The sequence below is a fragment of the Coloeus monedula genome, assembly GCF_965178545.1.
Source record: "Coloeus monedula genome assembly, chromosome: 1".
NCBI lineage: Eukaryota > Metazoa > Chordata > Aves > Passeriformes > Corvidae > Coloeus > Coloeus monedula.
In genome coordinates this window covers 14188901-14208648 of record NC_138781.1, presented here as the reverse complement: position 1 = coordinate 14208648, position 19748 = coordinate 14188901, and the positions used below count along the sequence as shown (strand labels likewise).

The 19748-nt window shown below is 39.2% G+C and overlaps 1 protein-coding gene across 4 annotated transcripts in view; it reads right to left on the bottom strand.

Annotated features, from left to right (window-relative positions):
* Positions 1 to 19748, bottom strand: part of NRP1 (neuropilin 1) — a 113751-nt gene that overhangs the window by 46069 nt on the left and 47934 nt on the right. For all 4 annotated transcript variants that reach the window (XM_082297408.1, XM_082297409.1, XM_082297410.1 and 1 more), the window contains exons 5-7: positions 15740 to 15967; positions 8064 to 8219; positions 5208 to 5374 (exon numbers count right to left, since the gene is read on the bottom strand). In XM_082297408.1, coding sequence (XP_082153534.1) covers positions 5208 to 5374; positions 8064 to 8219; positions 15740 to 15967 — 551 coding nt within the window. The remainder of the gene's footprint in view (positions 1 to 5207; positions 5375 to 8063; positions 8220 to 15739; positions 15968 to 19748) is intronic.

Here is a 19748-nt window from a genome sequence, read left to right as displayed (position 1 = left end):
GAGACCGGCAGGCAGAGGCCAGAGGGAGCAGACCAAGCCTGTGTTCCCTGTGCCAGCCCTTGAGCCTGGAGGGTTACACATGCTATCAGGTCTGTGTCCTGCTGAAAAACCCAGCAGTATAAATTGGGGCTGGATCAGCCATTTGTGTCATATTAGCCAGAATATGTGTATGGCCCTATGACAGCTGCAGAATGACAGATAATGCTCAATCCAGAGCATAATGTCTACTTATGTTAACCCCCTGTTAACCTTTTTGAACAAATTTGAACTGGCAGAGTGTATTTATACCAGAGTAGTGCTTTATGGTTTATGGCTGCAAAGTTTTGATCTGATACTAGGATTCTTAAAGCTGGATTTATGGTTTTGTCCTACCCCAGATATAAAAAGAACTGAACATCTTGTGTTATTAACAAACACACTTTGGTCTCTGGGCAAGATGGAGGTCTCACTCACTGTTACAGGATGAGAGAAAAAATGTCCCACCCAGAAACTGCCATCCAGCTTGGTGGGAGTCCCAAGATTTGTGTTAGAAGAAATATTTTGATAGAAAACATACAGATCCTGCAGTAAAAGTACCCAGAAGGTGCTGCTCCGTGTGGCTTTGAAAACCCAGCCCATGATGAGGATTGATGGCAGCAGAGGGTCCCAGTGACCCTGGTAATAAGCAATCAGTTTCCCCTCAAAACCACACACGTGGCCTTCAAGTGTCTTTAGCTGATGACACCTCTCCCTGTGGGCGCTCCTCTGGAGCTCCCCCTGCTCCTGCCCTGCCCTGGGGCTGCTGGACACAACTCATCGGGCATCCCTGAGGCACAAGGTCTTGCCGTGCACAGTGGCCCATGGCTCCTTCTCAAAGGACTGAGAAATAAGATGCAAAAAGTTCCCTAAGTATAAAGATTTTGCATGCTATTTTTTCAGATGAGTGTAAACGTAACTGCTTTCTTAAATGTGAACATTCAATCTACTCTGTAAAAACACAATTACTGCTGCCATGGCAGGCATCAGTTGTCTCGTTTGAAGGAATGCCTTGAAAATGCAATCATAAAATCCTTGCACATTATGGATTTCATTAACATTGTACTCCCCTAGGATTCCCAATTGCACAATAACAGAAGTTCTTTAAATTTTAAATACCACAGACAGGAACAATTTCACCAAAACCAGATGTGAAACCCTTGCATGGGCCTTCTTACTGGTTCTAAGTACTGAAACTGGCTGGTAATTGATACCTATTAACATGTTTGTTGTTCAGATTACAGAAATGGAAACACTATACTATTTTTCCTGTGAAAGGATACATTAATGAGGGACAATGACTTACATTGCAATGGCAGTTCCCTGCTCTTGATTAAATTAAAGGGCTGGTTTTATTTTTTATTTTAAATAATGCTCTTTCAAACTGAAGGGCAGTCAAGTGTGTGAAACATAAGTGCAATAAACAAGTAGGCTGAGCTTAAGGTTGAGATGCTAATAACATCCCATATAACAATAAACTACCTTCATGCATATTTTTGGCAGCCCTTGTTCCCTCATGCATATCTTTATTCCATTCGTATTGGAAAATTCACAGACTTATTATTGTGTTTTTAAAGAAGAAATTCAATCTAGAGTGACTCTGTTTCTGATTAAGGAATCACTCCAAATCTCAGGTTAGCTGAGCAATTTTCTAAGTGTGTTTGAGAGTAAAAATAAAATGGAGAAAGTACTGTGCAGACTTACAGCATGACTGTACTATGGTTATTTTGAATCCAAGCTTTGACATTTATTTTCAAACAACTAAGGAAAGGAAGAGAAAGGCAACTTTCACTTAACAGAGCCTGCTAAGCAGGTGGCACTCAGATGGACTCAGGAGTTCATACCTGTCAGACACAAAGGAGCAGTCTAGTTTTTCCACAAAAGAATGGGTTTCAGGTCTACAGATGGAACTCATGCAAATCCATTACTAATAACAAGCCAACACTATTTTCCTAATTATTTTGTTGAAATGGTCCAAGAGACTTCAACAGCTCAAAGGAGACAATAATATCTCAAGCCCTCTAGACGTCCTCTAAAGATACCTATTTCCTTTGGCTGATACTCAATGAGGTTTTCTGTTTCTTTTGTCTTAACAAAAACATTAACCTTGAAGGGACTGGTAAAAGGAAGGGAAAGGAGAGCTGTAATATTTCCCCCATACAAAAACCCCCTGACACACTGAGGAAATTAGTATTTGGAGCTGAATTTTCAAGCTGTTCTGCCCAGGGCTCATATATATGCCTTAGTTGCATATGTGCATTAGTAGCTCAAAGGCAGACATCATTATTTAACCAGCTGCAGTGTTTGTGCAGGTATGGAAACCTGCAATTATGAAAAAATTAATGATTAACTGATATACACAAAACTTCTGTCTCTCACACAAGGGCATGTAGGCAGAAATTTTCACTTTGAAAGTTCTAAGTTCAGCATTGCTGTATCCTTCAGCTTTGTTTTTTGCTGTTGAATATCTTCTAGAGTTCTTGTACTGTGCAGCAAAAATCCATTTATGCTGCACTGCACAAAAGCAAATACTTCACATAAATGACTAGTTTACAATAGCATGCACAACAAAGCAGAACAAAGTGACCTCAGTCCTTCACATACAAGTGCCTTCCTCCTTTTTATAAAATATTACAATTTTTTTCTATGGGTAATTTCAGAGTATTTTATCAGTTATGTGTCCTTGGTTGTTTGTCTGTAAGCTCTTATGGAGATGAACATCTGTTCCCAGGGTTATTTATACAGAGGAAACATGGAACTTCAATATTTTATCCAGACACAAATTCACAACGTGCACTTACTGCCAGCGGCATCAAGACTTTGTAGGAGATGGAGGTTCATATGCACAAGGACCCTCTTACTGGGGTTTCTGATGGTCTGAAGCCCTTAGCACCCATCTCAAGATTGTCGATTAACAGGAAAGCATTTAGAACACAGTTGGAAGTCTGAATTATCAACATCAGTATAGAATTAAACCACAATAAAATAAGCATAAAATTGTCAGAGCCAAGGATGAGTTAAGATGTTGTACCTTGTGAAAGGGGATGATATACTCAATCTCTGAACTAGCTCAGTTCCTTCTGCCACATACGTTGAATGATAGAAACTACTTAGCAGCTGTGTAAAGCATCTCTCTACTCAATGTAATGAATCTTCAAGCAAGACTTTGTAGGCTTAGTCCTGCCAACAAGACACAGCTACAGCCTAATTGCTCTGTGATGAAGTCTGCCTTGGGGATACTGGTCTCTCCCCATGGGCCCTGGGCAGCAAAGGAGGTGCCCAAGGGCTAGACTGCTCAGGGAAATCGTTTATTCCAGACCAGGAGGTGGGTGAAGCAGATGAGAGCTGTGGCATGCTCAGCACAGCATGCAAATAACCACCAGCTTCTGGGCTGATGTGGTAGCTGGGGGCAGAGAAAAGCTGCTAAAAATTATGCTCAGTGGTTGTTTCAGCCCCTGAGCACCCTGGTTTGTGGCAGGAGGCAAAGGAGGTTGAGAAATTAATGTGCAGGGGGCCTGAGGTACCCTGAGCTGTTTTAAGTATAAAACCTGGAGTAGCTTGAATTCTGTGATGTGTCTGTTATTAAAGAAGTTTATGGTAAAAAGAAGTCCTTTGAAACTTTTTCTCAGAAAAATCTAGTTCTAAATGAAAGGATTAAGATATATATATATAGGTAATATATGGGTACGTAGTTATCATAACTTAATAAAGTTAATAAGCACACAGAACACATGAATGAGATTTGACTAACTCTCTTGTTTTGATTATCTGGTCATAAATGTGCAAGTGACAGCAGAAAAGAAGGAAACAAAGCAAAAGTGGCTGCCCTCTGACCAGATGAAACACATGGAATTTGATTCTGGTGCATTCCACCCTTTTTCCATGTGTGTTTCATGGATTGCAAGTGGCAATGGTTAATAACAAACCTTGCACTTAGATAAGGTTGAGGAGATTTTAATGTTCCTAAGTAAAGAAAAAGGATCAACAGATTTTTTTTTTTTGCCACTCTGAAGTCTGATTAGGTCCATTGTACACAATTACCATGTTGCCAAGAACTCAGGATGCAGAGGGGCCCCTGAGCAGGACACCTGAGAGTCCCGTTGTGTGCCAGGGATCAGAAATGAAAGATTTCCCCCTCTTTCTTCCCTTTACTAACTGCTACCCAACATGTTTTTGAGCTTTCTTGCAGACATCAAACCTCACAGGAAACACCAGTGTGAACATTTGTATGAAAGACTAATAAGGCATTGTTTTTATATGTCAGTTAGTAATTTCCTATAGAAAATAACAGAAGTAGGAGGAATGTTTCAAATCTATGAACAAGTTTTCAATATTAGTAATATAGATATAATATGCTTAAGCATTTCTCCTAGCTTTTGCCAACAGAAATAGAATCTAGGTTTCAGCTAAGTAGTGTAAGTCAACCTACAACTGAAGCAAATCAGTGTTTTTTTCATATAATGATATTAATACTTGCCTGCTAGGATAATTTTTTTGTATCCAGTAATTGATATGAATAATCTTAACTTGTTCAGGAGTTATGCGCCATTCAGCTATAGACCTGATAATATATGACAAACAACAAGCCCAAAGAGACTGACTGAACTCAGCTCTTCATGGCAACAAATGTTTGCAGGATTTCTCCTGCATTAACAGAGCAAAGCCAAGGCAGCCCATGTTGCTAATGAATGTTTAAGGATGTGGAAGAATAGCCACCAGACAGAGACCATTGAACTCATTCTGTGAGCAACACATTCTGGAAGGGACATAGGTCTTCTGAGGTGAAATCTGAGTGCATGAAAACACCACATTGTATTAATGCTTAACTGTAATCAGCTAGAGACATAGCACATGCTCAGTTTACTGGGACATACCACTTTAAGTGCATGTTAAACTAATATTGACTTTTCCACTAAACCAAAATCTCTGTTACTTGTGCCCAGAAGACTGCAAAAACAATAGATGTGGGAAGGAGAAGAATTAATCTTCCTGACCTTTTCTTTTTCTATACCTTTGGGAGTAAGTCTTTTTTTGTCTGTCTAATAGGGAATATGAGCTATTCGCTTGCAATGATTCTTAAATTATGTAGCGGTACTTTACTGTGTTATTTTTTTTCTTTCTTTTGCATTCTCCACATTCAATAAAGTCCACAGAGTATTATTAATAACAACTTTAAAATGTTATCTTTTTACCTGTATCCATTCTCTGATAGAATCTTCCCCTGGGGTCCATCCATTCTCAGGGTAATTTAGCCGGGACCGTTCTGAAGACCAGATAGCGCTGTACTGGGAGGAGACAGTGATTTGATCAGAGTGGATTTCTCCTGACTCCATACCTAGTGGTTCCATGCACTGGAAATCTGAAGAAAAATAAATTACCATCATTATTATGGTCAGCTTTTTGATTTAGACTTTGAATAGTAAGAACATTTCCCTGCTTTGAATATGAATATCTAAAGAATTTATTTTTATGTGACTTTGAATATTTTAGCAACTTTAAGTGAGGTAGTGTTGGGCTTATGGTGTCATTCTTAATACCGTCATTCGAGTTGCCATGGCAATTCCTGCAATAATAATGCTATACAAATATTTTTAGTGCAATATTGTAGCCATTTCAGTATAGGACAATAGAAGTGCCTATCCTAGGCTAGCACAGACACTCCTGTGGATTCATAATATGGAACAATGTATATTCACCCCAAAATTATGCACAACCCAGAAAAGACAAATTAGAAGACTTTATGAAATAATTTGATTTTAAAACTATTTACCTCAGTACAAAAAATATGAAATGCTTAGAAATTATTATTAAAATTTCAGCCATTCTCTTTAGATTCTGGACACTGGAATGAAATAGATCAACAAAATGTGAACTCAGGCCAGAAGATTATTGACCTAAGGAAATTACCAGCTCTTCTGTAACATGGTGTATTGTAAATGAGTTGATCATCTCCATTCAATCTCTTTTTGTTGACACAAAAATTACCTAGATAATTTAGAATGAATTGACTTCCTAATCACTATAGTGAGTTCAAAGGTTGATAGGGCAGATTGACTCAATTCTTCTCTCAGTCTTCAAAAATAAAGACTCCAACCCTCACTAAGGCAAGAGAAGGCAATAGCTTCAGATACATCCTCACACCCAGGTGCTCCTGGGGCTTCATATCAGAAGTTTACTAACCCCAGCAAAAGGGCAGGAGAAAAAAATCCATGTGCCTATGCTTCTGATCAAGGACTTCACATGATAGAAATTTAATTCATTCCTTCATTAGAATTTAAGCTAAAATAATTGTGTGAAATGGAGTTGGATATATGCTGGATATATGCTCCTTTTTATTGCACCTTCTCTGGAGCTGATGTTTCCCTAACAGAGGGGTGGGTGCTGAGCTGAAGGTTTCAACATCCAGGAATTGGAAAAATGAGCTTTAAAAAAGTTTTGGTTTTTTGATGAAAGTTAAAGTAAAAAATCTTTGATCAGGGATCCAAAAAATTTACATTCAGAAATGTTATCAGGGTATTTTATAGGAATCGTAGTTGGGGCTACCCATAACTGAACCATACCAACTGCATTTCCTGTGGAATAGGACCCTCTCCCCCAGTTCTGTGCTGCTTCAATGTGTTAGGTACATGGTGAAGTACTGAAGCTGAACTACATTAGGGTAAGACTCAAAGGAAAGGAACTTCTGCTTGAAATCTGAAGGAAAGCTGTAAGTCACTACAAAGAATGCAAAACATGATAGGTGTGAGTAATATCAAAATACCTAAAAAGTGTCTGGCTTGATCTAGACATGTTGGCTTTCCCTGTAGTCTACTGAGAGGGACAAGTACCTCCTGGGGACATCTCACATATCTGAGATAAATAGATTGGGCTGTCCTCTGGAGGTGACCAGACAACACAAAGAGCAAGGGTGGCTGAAATTAAACGAGAGAATTCGCTTCTCAGTCTAAGTCTGCAGCATATAAAATGCTTCCTCTTATCATACAAAAGGGTCTACATACACACTAACTTCTGTTCTGTTATCCTGTGTTTGAGAGCTGAAGGCATCTCGGCATAGCAGATATTATTAATTCTGACTTAGATGTGATGATGGTGCATCTACAGCCTAGGGAGGGTGACTGTAGAGGAGGTGGACATGGGGACACGAGTTGCCTGTGCTAATTATGAAGGGATAGGAGCAGCACCTACATAAGGAGAAACCAAACTAACTGAAGGTACAATGCCTCCCACCCACAGAGGCTGTGTGTCCCCCATTCCCTTTTCCTGGCTATGGAAAAGCTGTTAGAAAGCCAGGGAGTGGAGGAGAGATGGGCAGTTCCAGTTAAATTTTCAATTCACTCATTTTTCTTTTGTCCCTTCTTTGATTAAACAAGTACATCAAATCTGTGTGAATCTGCTCGAAAGTCAGTAAGACACAGAAAGGAGAGGGAGTTTGATTTAAAGTGTATGTTTTATCACTGAGGAAAGCAATGAAATCTGCAAGGACATGGTATAACACAGCCTGTTATTTTCCTGTCTCCCTCACTTCGTTTCATTCTCTGTCCAAAGGGTAAGCATGAAAATGAGTCAACTGAGAAAAAAATATGAGACAGACAACAAAGCTTAGATAGCTTATGAAATGGTTTAACAAGAGCACATATATTAAGTGGGTTCATTTTATTCAAGAAATCAATCATCAGAGCTTATTCCATGTAATAAAAGAAGCCTTTGGATAGTGCATTCATTGTTCATGTTTCATTGTTTTAATGCAAGTGTTCAATTGCTCTGCATTCCTGTATTTCCTTGGTCAGCACAGTTTTTCACAATAATTATCCCAACTTCCTGGCAACACAGTGGAATAAAACTGTAAGGAGAATTCTGCTTCTTGCACTGCTTTTCAAAGGGCAGCTGTTCTTTAAAAAAAAAATAGAAAAAAAGGAAAACAGAACCAATCCTTCTTCACCATCTTATTTATTTAAGGTTTCTTTGAAGCTTCAAGCAACACCTGGTGTGCAAGACGACATAACAGAGAGTATTTTCCAAGAAGCTCTGCGGGATAGATAAATACTGACCTTCTGAGACACTGCTCTGTGACACACTGTAGTTTGCTGAGAAGCCCTCCTTTGCTATCGCACTGTCAGTGTAAAATACCATTGAAAGAATCCCAGTTGAAGACCGGACACGTCCTGGGTTGTTTTGCCCGCAATAACGCCCGATGTGTGGGCCAACTGCAAAGAGACAGGATACAACAGTAAAATACCAGTGCTCTAACAATAGATGCCACTACAATATCCTCCCAAAGATAGTCCCTCAGCAGGAAATGGTGAACCTCTGTAACAGTTCAAAATAACAATGCCATCAATAACTTAGCGATAAACAACAAATTGTTTGTCCTATCCTAGCAATTGTGCTTCTAAAATGCTCCAGATAGCACTCCATGAACCTCTGAAAATGTAAAGAACCAGGATTTCAAAGAGTGTCCTTCAAAGTGTGCAGAGAGGGCAGCGATGCACAAAATTACACATACAGTACCACAAGTATTTTCCAAAGTGTGATTGAAGCACCAATTTATGACAAGAGCAACTGAATGGTCTGATTTTGCCAGCCCAGTACACAAGATGCTGTGAGTTGCCTTCCAGATTTTATGCTCTATACTGCAGTGATCTGTTAATTTCATCTCAAACTCTGAAAAACATTTTTGACTCATATTGAGACTATGACCAAATGACTCTTCATCCCCCTTTATTTAGGCTTGCAGACCGTCATAGTTCCTTTGCCCATATGGTCAATATTAAAGAATATTGTAAAATAATTTAAGACTTAAATCTTAATCCTTTCAAAAGAGCAAGGATTTCTTAAGTATATCTCCATGTCACAGAATATGCACACATACCCAGATACATGATCTCTATTAATGTTAATACTGTATAAACCTGATTCTGGTATTTTTCAGCATTTCCTGTGCAATGAGATAATCTTTTTCCTTAATTAAGCTACTCAATTCACAACCAACATATGTGGCCTTCTAGCACTTGAGCATTCCCTACAGATATGTCCCTAGGCTGTGGAATGGTGGTACATCTGTGCTTACAAACAATAAGAAAAGATAATGCTAAAACCCACCCATGGAGTCAATCAGGAAAATAATCATGAGGCATCATTCTAATGCTTACACCACTGGCTTTCCAGGCTTAAATTAACACCTTGTCATTTCTCTAGGAAGTCCATTACACTTTCAGTTTAAAATTTAAAATGTTTAGATATCCTAATTATTCACAGTTCAAAGAAAATCTACAGCTAACATAATTTTCTAGTCATTTATTGGCATTTTACAACAAGTAAAACAGTTCCAGCTTGGAACAACTTTATTATGTAAGCTACACATTTCTGTAAGGCCCTAGAGTTGCCAGAAAGAGGGAGATCTGATGCTATAGCTCTTGCTGCCAGCATGTGCTTTTCTATCCATTCTGGCCACAGTTAGTCTTCAGTTGCCTTGGCAATCCCATGGCATTTAAAATACCTGCCAATTCAGACTTTTTGCACTAAGGTTGTTCAATGCAGCATTGATAGAATGAAACATCCTATAGAGGATATGAGTTGTATTCCTCCTTATCCTAGAAAGCATTAAAGCTTCACGGTTTTATTTTTTGGAGAGAGCAATTTGTTTAGACTGATAGCACTAACGGATTTTTAAAAATACAAAATAATGCCCCCACATTCCAATTGCTGTAGGTTCTTGGTTTTGTATTTGTTTTTGCTTTCTTTTGCATTTTCTGTGTGCAAACAGCTCTGATCCTGCTCTTTCCCAGAACGGCTTTCAAGATTATAGCTGCTGATGGTGCTCTGAATTGCGAGAAAATAAGGAGGATAAGGCTACCATGTTACGGTACTCTGAGCTTCCCTCCTCCCATTTCCTGTAGGGAAGCCTCTTTGAAATGACAAACAGAAGAGAACTTTGTTTAAAGCAGACAGGCTTTAAGATTCCCCATGACTCACTGGTTTATAATTTTTAAGACATATTTAGTGATTATGCATTTGAGTCTTCAACAGATTGGCCCTGCTATCACAGCACTATTGCCTTTGCTAGCTATGTAGATGCAAGAGCCAAAAATGTGCAGAATATGACACAAAGAGGTATTGAATTTTTTTGTGCTACATGTAAACCGTAGCCTGCTGAGCTAATATGATATTGATCTGAGCACAACTGGATGAAACAGAGATTCTCCTTCTTCCATAAATAGCTAGCAAAAAGTTCCCCCCTTCTATTTTTTAACATTTAAGTCTTGTAAACTTTTGAATGACAATAAATTATCAAATATTTCGTGTGTCACTACGTCAAATAAACGCTGTGCAGGAAACCCATCTGAGCAGTCATTCAGGGGGTGATACTGCTGTCTCTTTAGGTAGACTAAGCCACTGGCTTTTTTCTATCATCTTCCTGAAAATTCCTTAGGAAATGAGATGGGATTTCATAACAGACTGTGTGGAGTTCCAAATGGGAATTTTTAGGGCAGAAGGTGCTGAAAAGTCATTAGGCCTAGAAAGCTCTTTGCAGCCTCTAACTGTGGACCATCACATTGCTGCATCAGCATCCCCCAGGAAGGGCTATTCCAAATGTGAATTACTTGGATATGTCCTCACTCGAGGATGCTTCTACACTACCTGCAGAACCAAGGCATTTCAGTGAGCCAGCTACCTCATCTGACTGCCCATGCTGTAGCAATTTCTGAGACCTTGGCTCCTCTTTCCACTGGCATAGTATTATACACTGGAAAACTGACTAACTCTCTGGTTAAAAGATGGACAGACAACTAAGAAACCTATTTTGCATGCATTTCCCAAAATGCAGAATCTAATTCTATAGCTTAAATAAATCCTTGATTATTCTTATTAAGTATTTTTGAAGGTTTCCAGATCTGAGTGCAGAATATACAGAATGTGGCTGGTTGTTCAAGACTAAACAGAAACCTTATCCTTACTGATTCTTCTTTTCTTTACTATTGTTTGCCCTTCTGGACAAAGAATATTAATATAAGGAATTTTGAGACTTACTGAAATACACATTTGCCCATCTAGTTGAAATGTTAGCTTTTGAATTAGGGTTAAAAAAACCCCCACAAGCAAGGAAAAAAAAGGTACATCAGATTTCTAAAATATTAAAGCAAATGTTATGTTAACTAGCCATGTATTTAATTTTAAAGCTTTTTTTTATAAGTATGCAGGTATGTTGTGGACAATATTTTCACAGCACTATGATTTTTATTGACAAAATATTTTCACACAATTTAGGATGCTAAAGAGGAAACAACTGAAAAATTAATTCCATCCTCACATTCCAGTAGTCAGCTACACTGAGCTTGTGTGCACTCCTATATCTTAATAGCTTCTCACAAGAGTGTAGAAAGCAACCACAACAGGGGAAACACACTTAGATTAATAGCAACCTTCATTTGCACTGATGTTAATGACTGCAGTAAAGCATTCTGCTTTGCTCTGTAATTCAGTGGAAGCTCTTGTGGTATTGACTGAAGCAGCAATGCTTAGGCTGTGGTTCTCAAACCATATGTAAACTTCTTTAAATTACGTTTGAGCCCTAGTAGACAGCCTATAGAGCTTTAAAGAGACCTGGATGATGAATATGTGCAATTCATCACTAAAGCTACTCTTCATTTTGAGTGAGCTATTTTTCTTCTAAGTCATCAATGGAGTGTTCTCAGCAGAGGCTGGCTGAGATGTATCTGTGCCTTGGGCAAAGATATTTTTGGTGTCTAGTTTATTCATGCAAAATCATATATTTCTATTCTGAGATCTACTCACTCTCCTGCTCTAAATCCACGTGTTATCTCTTTAAGACCACGGTCCCTTTTCTGTACAATATTTGCAACATGCACCTGTAGTTCTTAAATATTCTTCAACAGGGTTGTTTTCATGAAACAAAATACCAGGTTTGAGGCATTCCTGAATGCCTACCATTCCCCTCTTGAAACAGCCAAACACTTATACCACTGTTTAACTTCAGTCCCATAAGTGTCCTTGGTGAATTCCTTTTGAAGTCAATCTAACTGTTCACATGCTTCAAAGATAAGCACGTATTTTGTAGAATCAAGTCTCAAATACTCAGCACTTGCCAGCTTCAATCCACTAAAAGGACAACCAGGTAGGCTGAGGACTCTATGATTGTGACAGAGCATTTCAGGATTAAAGTCTTTTTGAATGACTGTTACAGTTGCTGTCAAATTCTCTAACAGAAAATTGTTTTCCATCAGTGAAATGGAAATTACGTAGAAGTAAAATGTAAATGGAAGCTTACTGACTTTGACATATCCTTTTAAACATCATTGTGAAAATTTGTTTAAAAGAACATTTCTCTTCTTTACTTTTTGCTTTTTTAGGGGGAAGGAAGGAAAAAAAAATCACAAATGTATAAAACAGCAAATTTATTTCCTGCTGATCTCTAGTGACTGTGGCTGATCAAACTCTAAAGTGAAAACATTTTCCACTTACGTTGGGTTTCATTTGCTCTAACTTAGGCATCTAAAGTTTACATCTGACTTAGGGATTCATAGCTCCCAGTACAGACAATGAGACAAGAAACTCCAGAGATCCATTAACTGTGCCCCAAAGTAGATGCTGAGACAGGTCTGTGTGGGATGCTGTTCCCTGCTGAGAACAGAGGGACTGACTGTGCCTGGCTCAAACACTGATGCCTACTTTCTAGGGATGCATGTTAGGGGGCTGTCCATCTAATTCTGCTCTGGTTGAGACCACAACTCTTTTCCAAAAACTGTTCCCTCTCTCCTATTAAGATACTGCCATCATCCCAGGAAACCACAGCTGTGTTGCTGTGGAGCACAGGATGTGAACTGAAGGATAGACATTTTTCCCACATATTTAAAAAATCCTTCTCTCATATTTCCATCAGTGCAGCGCAATAGTAGCTTTAACACAAGTGGGCATGTGAGCAGCAATGCATTACAAGCAAGATAACTTCCTTTTCTATGGATATATCACTAAACAGAGCAGGCCAGGAGACACCCTGGAGGCACTGACCTGCAGCCAGTAGCCTGGGAACAAACTAACAGTATGGCATCTCTGTGGGGCTCTTCCCTCTGAAACTGGCTGGCTGTGTCCAACATGCCTGTTGAGAATGACCCCTAGCTTTCACTGTCTTCCAAATCACACTCAGGAAATTCTTGGGAAAGTGCAAATTGGTGCGTGCTAAAACTGTGCAAGGGAGTATGCCAGCAAATTAGAAGTGCACACAACCATGCCCCCGTTTCAGTTAATAGTGTAGAATAGTTTTTCACAGACTAAGGGGAAATGGACAAATGTCTCAAAAACTCACCCTGGGTGAGTCTCCTCCCTTCATTAAAGAGAACCATACCATCTAATTTACTGTGTAGAAATTTACTACTTCATGTGGATGCAGGCTAGATTTTTTTTCCCCCAGATACCATCTCTCTATATATTCTCCAGTATCCAGACACTCCCTATCTTCAGTTCATGGCCAGATTGTACCAGTGGTTTCCTGTGCCAGCTTTGCTCTTCGGTTGAAATAGTTCTCCCTCCCAGGGATTCGTCCTGTGATGCATTTATAGAGAAGCAATCACATTCCCTCTTTCTTTGCAGTGTTAAGTTAAACAAGAGAGACTGACTGCTGGCTGAGGATCATACTACAGTGAAATTATGCAGCAAACATCTCCCTACAACTGCTGCAACCTCCAACAGTTTGCATCTAAGGAAACATTTTTTCCAGCCTATAGATTCTGTTGAATATTTACGAGTGGAATGCAAGTACCCTTAGTGGATGTCAGGATTATTTTGGGTGTAGTCAGTTTGTGAGACAGTTTGTGAAAGGCTGATAATGCCTGTTGATAATTGGTCTTCAGTATGGCTCAGCCACTTTCTTGAACCAGGAAATTACTGCTTTGAAACTGTCTACACTGACAATAATGCATTTATTTTTGGTTATATTACACATAAATTGATTTATTGGATCATCTTTTCAAATATCAGTTTAAATGCAAGCTCTACGGGACAGATTTGGCCTATATACAAATAAACCTATTATTAAATGTTCCAGACATCATTATTGTACTGTTAAAATATTGTTTTCCTAACTGAGGCATTATGCCTTTCCTAACTGAGGCATTAAATACTAAATAGTCTTTTAGCTACTGTTATGGGTCTTTCTTCACTGTTTATTGAAGTGGATTGAAAAGAGCTATGATAAACCCATTAAGCATAAAATAAAAACAAAAAAAGAACAACTATATGTTAAAAGACATATATTTCCTGCAGCATCAATGAAAGCTTTAAGCAAAATTATATCGGGGATTTAGCTAGAAAAGCAGGCAAGTTTAAATGTGCTATTAAAATATATTCCTTAAGTTATATTTTCATTTAAATCAAATACTAATGTAGGATTAGCAGTTTATAGAAACTGCCACTGCTGTTCATAAAACAAACAAAAAAATGTATTAATATGGGTTATCACATGAGTCGAAAACTGAAATAGTTGTAATTAGTGCCCAACACAAACAACATTAATCTTCAGTCACTGAATTTTGCTACAAATTAAAAATTAAGAAGAAAAAGGACAGCTTCAAGATGCTTCTCTTTATCAGCTTGTGTCATACACGGAAACAGTGAAAAAGGCATTCCAAATAATCAACTTTACATAGCTGTTTCCACAGCTCATGTAGGCATTTGGGCACCCTAAAGGCTGGGCATTCGGCACGAACAATCCCTTTCAGGCTGCAGCTGCAGCCTTTGGCTCTAGGTCCTTGGAGAACTGGTACATGGCTGCCCTGCCCAGGGGACACTTGAATCTTGCAGACCCAGTGCTGTATATGAAAAACATAGAAAAATCATGCAACTATTTTATTTGTCAGACTCAGTATAAAAAAGGGATATGGGGTTGGGCAGAGGGTGAAATGAGGGCTCTCTGGCTCCATAGGGTTAGCTAATATCTAGCTATGCACTTAGTGAATGTGCACAAGGTCAAGTGTGGTCAACAACTAAGTGGAAAATTACTGAGATGGCAGAGACGTTCCAGAAGGGTACCCAACACACCCACCCTGACACATGTGCCCATCTAATCAGAGATTATAAATTAACAAATTAAGATAAAACCTTTGGATTTGCTTAAACTGCTGGAAGAGAGAGCACTATAATGGAGGAACCCTGCAGTGCCCCGTCACCAAAGCCACCTGAATGAATAACTCAGTGACTGTTTACTGACCTGGGTAATTGTTTAGTCACTATGATTTCAACTGCATGGACACCACATTTTCTCTGGTAAAGAAATTCTCTGCTTTGACAGCTGGTCTGTAACGCAGTTCCTCTGCAAGTCAGAGAGTCAGTACCTGAAGTCCAGTTTCTGCAATTTGTTGGAAATGTCTGGACTATACTCATGTGTTAGCTGTGAAAATTTGGGGACTCATTATAAGGCTTCACATTTAAGTAATTTTAGTGTAGGAGGTTCATCACATATTACCACTGAACACAGAGGTTTCTGCTAAGCCAACTGTTCAAAATTGAACATATTTCATTAAAAAAAATCATTCACACTATGATATGCTGAAAGAATTTACAGAGCATTTTCTCCATTTCTTTTTAATTCGACTCACTTCACATAAATCAAGCAAGGATCTCTCTAGCATGACAGTTTAAAAAATGGGAATATGCCTTCTGCAGGCCACTACATAGTAATGGTTATGCATATTACAGTCCATTTTTCTCTTACCATCAGGGAGTCCATCCCAGATTTCCAATCGGTCATAGCGACAGAATGCTCCCCCTGGAGTATTTGAATCAGGTTCTAGCTCAAAGCTTTCAAATTCCAGTATAATCTCTGACATCTTTGGCGCAAAGATAATATAAGTGCATTCAAGGCTATTGGGATATTTTTCAGGGAATCCAGGGGATTTTATCACTCCACTTGATGAAGTAAAGTTTCTGGAACATTCAGGTCCTGTAGGAGAAGGAGAAAAATCAACTGGGTTAACACTGTGCTACTAAGCAGAGCAGTTAGCTGGAAAACAAATTAAGTTGTATTGTCTCTCCAGCAGCAAAGGTGGCTTTTCAATGAAACACCTCATTTTAATCACTGCATTAATCATTCAGCCAGCTTGTTCCTATTATTGATAGTCAGTCATTTAAAGCCCAATCCGCATATACTGTCTGATCTTCAATTTTCAATTTGTATGGAACAATATGAAAACTTGTACCAGCTCTAGAAAAAATTATGACAAATACAAAGTCATGTGGGAACAATGAAAGTGTAAGCTGCAGAAATCTCGACAGAGCCCTAGAGAAATAATTATAGCCCCTTCAAGCTCAAATCTTTAAATCTTATGGCAGACAGGTTTTTATTGGTGAAATAGAATTTTTTACAAAAGCGGGTGAGTGAATTCAGTAGAGGGAGTAGTGGTTTCAGATTCCTGGAGCACTGACTCAGTAACTCTGCCAGATGTGACCTATGCCTCCTTGACAAACTAAATGTGAAAGGTAATTCGTACATGTACTGAGGGTGAGTGACTCATTCTGAGTGGTGTTGACACAGGTGCACCAGTAAAATGTTGCTGTTAGTGTGGGCATGATAAACTGTGTGATTACAGGCAGTGTTGCTAGAAGTCACCTAATGTCAATGTTGACACACCAGCTTTCCCCGATGTTCCCACCATGGCATAATGGGATGCTCCAAATAGTGCTCCTGGTGGAGCAGGAAAGTGGCAGGAAAGATGTAAGGGTATAAAAGGCCAGGTCACTGGATTTGCCTTTGTGAATACAGGGGACAAACTGGAATCCCTCTCTTTTTGCAGATCTCATTTCTCCTTTATTTAGGTCCCTCAGGAATCCTCTCTGTGGATCCCACACCTGCAGGTGTGCTCAGAAGTCAGTTGCAGGCACTGCCCACACATCTTCCCCACAAGGTCAGCACCCCTCTCTGCCTTTTGACACTCCAAACTTAGAAGAGTGATTTACAGGACTTGGGGCATTGGTGGATAGCAGCTGGCCTGGGGAGTTTTGAGTAGGATGACTCAAATGAAGGTCTTCAGACATGCAGGAGAGGAAGGACATGGAGAGCACAGTTTCATTGCAACACGCAGGTCTGTGCTGGAGGACGATGTGTGTGAGGTCTCAATGTGGATGAGGATGCCCAGCATCCTTAGAGACCGTAGTCAGGAGCCTTAGAGGATTTCCAATGCCTAGCACAGATCATTGAAGGAAAACAGTCTGGCTCATTGCATATATGAATACTCTTATTTCACTATAGAAAATGTTTTCATTGTGAATGTGCCAAACATATTACCCCCCATAGATCTGGCCACCTCCCAGTTAAATTCAGCACACAAAAGAGAGGTCTGAATGAATTTAGTCAGTTCAGGTATTCTTGCCCTTCAACAGGCACTGAGACAAAGTTCTTGAACTATTATATCAATATTCAGAACACTTCATGGCATATTTTGGAAGATGTGGGTATTGATGCTCATGTAACCTGACCCATTCCAATTTGGGAAATTACATTTTGCCTATAATTAAATCACCCCCTTACACATTAGTTGGATATTCCTCTTCTTTCCCTGTCATTCCCTTCTCTCCTTGTCATGTAGGGGAGGGTTATATTCTGGTTGTTGCTCCTCACTCCCACCAGTAGCTGCTGTTCCAGGATAAAATAGCTTTGCTATGCCATTCATAGTATAAAGTGCTCTGTACTCCTCTTGGAATCCAATAAAAGATGCAATATAAAATGTAAGCCAGGATCATTATTGCTTTATTAAATACAGCCAGATCCTGGCTCCGGGAGCGTGCAATCATCAGGCTCCTTACACTCACACATGGTATCTCGATGCCAGCTTGCTTTATTTTAAACATGTTTGACTCAATCTGGTGCAAGAAGCAGAAACTGTTTTCAGAGGAGCTGTCTCACTAAAATGCCCTCCACAGATTTTGACCCTTTATTGACACTGTGAAGCAGCTGCAGGAATTATATCAATACTGAGGCTACGAGGAACTCCATGGGGCAACATGCATGGAAAACTGGCAGAAAACGTTCCAGTGGAGACACCAAAAATAGATACTTCTGAGGTGGAGAAACTACATGTGTACATGTGTATGAAACATAGGAAGAGATATGAGCTGAAGGAAAGACAGAGAGGAGGCAACAGCGAGAGCAAAGAAAACCAGGTTAAATTTGGGATAAGTTAATCTTCTATCTGTGGGTGTCACTGAGCCAAAAAGTCATTTGCCTTCTTGGTTGACACTTTTTTTCCTTTCAGTTTACACCATAAATTTAGTTGACTAAGTTAGGAATGCTGAATGTGAACCGTGCAGATCCTTTTCTAGTGAATACGTCACTCATCTACCCTAAAATAGGATGTCTGCCCAAGCCAAAATGATGAACATTTCATGTGGGCTAAGTGTTGGGCAAAATGGGTTTCATGTTTTAGTCCTGAATACAACTTTTTCAGTGCTTTCTCTGGCTACGGAGCTGAATGAGAAGGAAAGAGTAATGGGCAAAAACATACTGTGTGCTGGAATGAAGCTCAGCCTTCAGCTCAGTACTGCAGGACCTTGGGCTTGGGATCATACTCCCCATACCTGGGAAATGATGAGATAAGCTGTGAATCTGCTAAACCAAACATACTTGTCTGGTGTGAGCAGCTGAGCTTCACCTGTGCGAAAGGGTGAACAGCTTTATTTGGCACAGATATTAAAATGCAAATCTGGAATAGCGTATATGCATTTATTCAGAAGTTAAATAGGGCTCTGTTCCCACAGCAATGATAACTTGAATCCTTTGTGTACACATGGCATTTTCTAACACTGTGCATAGTGATAGCTGTCCTGCCTTAATATACAGTTTATGTGGAATGAACTGGAGTTAAAGTTGCTCTGGGAGCCATAATTTTGAGTTTCCTGACTTTCATGTGTGTAAAATCACATTCATAATGCCATCTTAACATGGTAAATGTGTATCTTTGAGACATGTAAATGACCACACAAGGAAATAAACACAATGCTCCTGTCAGAGTTCTGGGTTGTCATTACACTGGAAATAAATAAAACCTTTTCCTTGAAAGTGTTCAGTTACTAAAATAGATTGTTTCACAGGACATTCTTTCACTTCTTCTTGTGTTTCTGCCTTGTTCTTTATGAAAGATGGTACTGCATACATAAGCACTGAGAAATGTCAGAAGACATTTTCAAGAGTTTAGCCTCCTAAGGACACGAAAATAAATAGAGATATTTTTTCAGGAAAGCTTGGTGTCATTTGAATGCTGAATTCTTTCAAAAAATGTGACCCTGAAGGTCAGCAAAAGAATTTCTGGGAGTCAAGAGTGGATTTACAGACAGGGAAGATGGTGAACAAGAGGTCTGTGGCCCCAATTAGCACTGTGCAGAGCAGCAATAGTGATAGAAAAGAGACTTCACTACTGTGCTTCTCCTCATTAACAGTACAGCTGCCACCAAGAGTGCATGCTGAACACAGCTGAAAATCTGGCTCTGGTTTAGGTGCACTAAAGGGACTTGGACTGGTTCTGAAAATGGGGCGCTGACTGGGAGTGGTGTGCATTGGGAATTTGAAGTTTTGAGCTGCTTTTGTGAATATGATCCTAAGCATTGATGTTGAAATAAATTTTTTTTCTATAAAATGAGTGTTATTGTCTTTTTATATATTATGAGTTTTGGTACTGTATTCTCTAGGAATGGAATATATGAATTATTAATCTCCATCCAACTATAGGGAA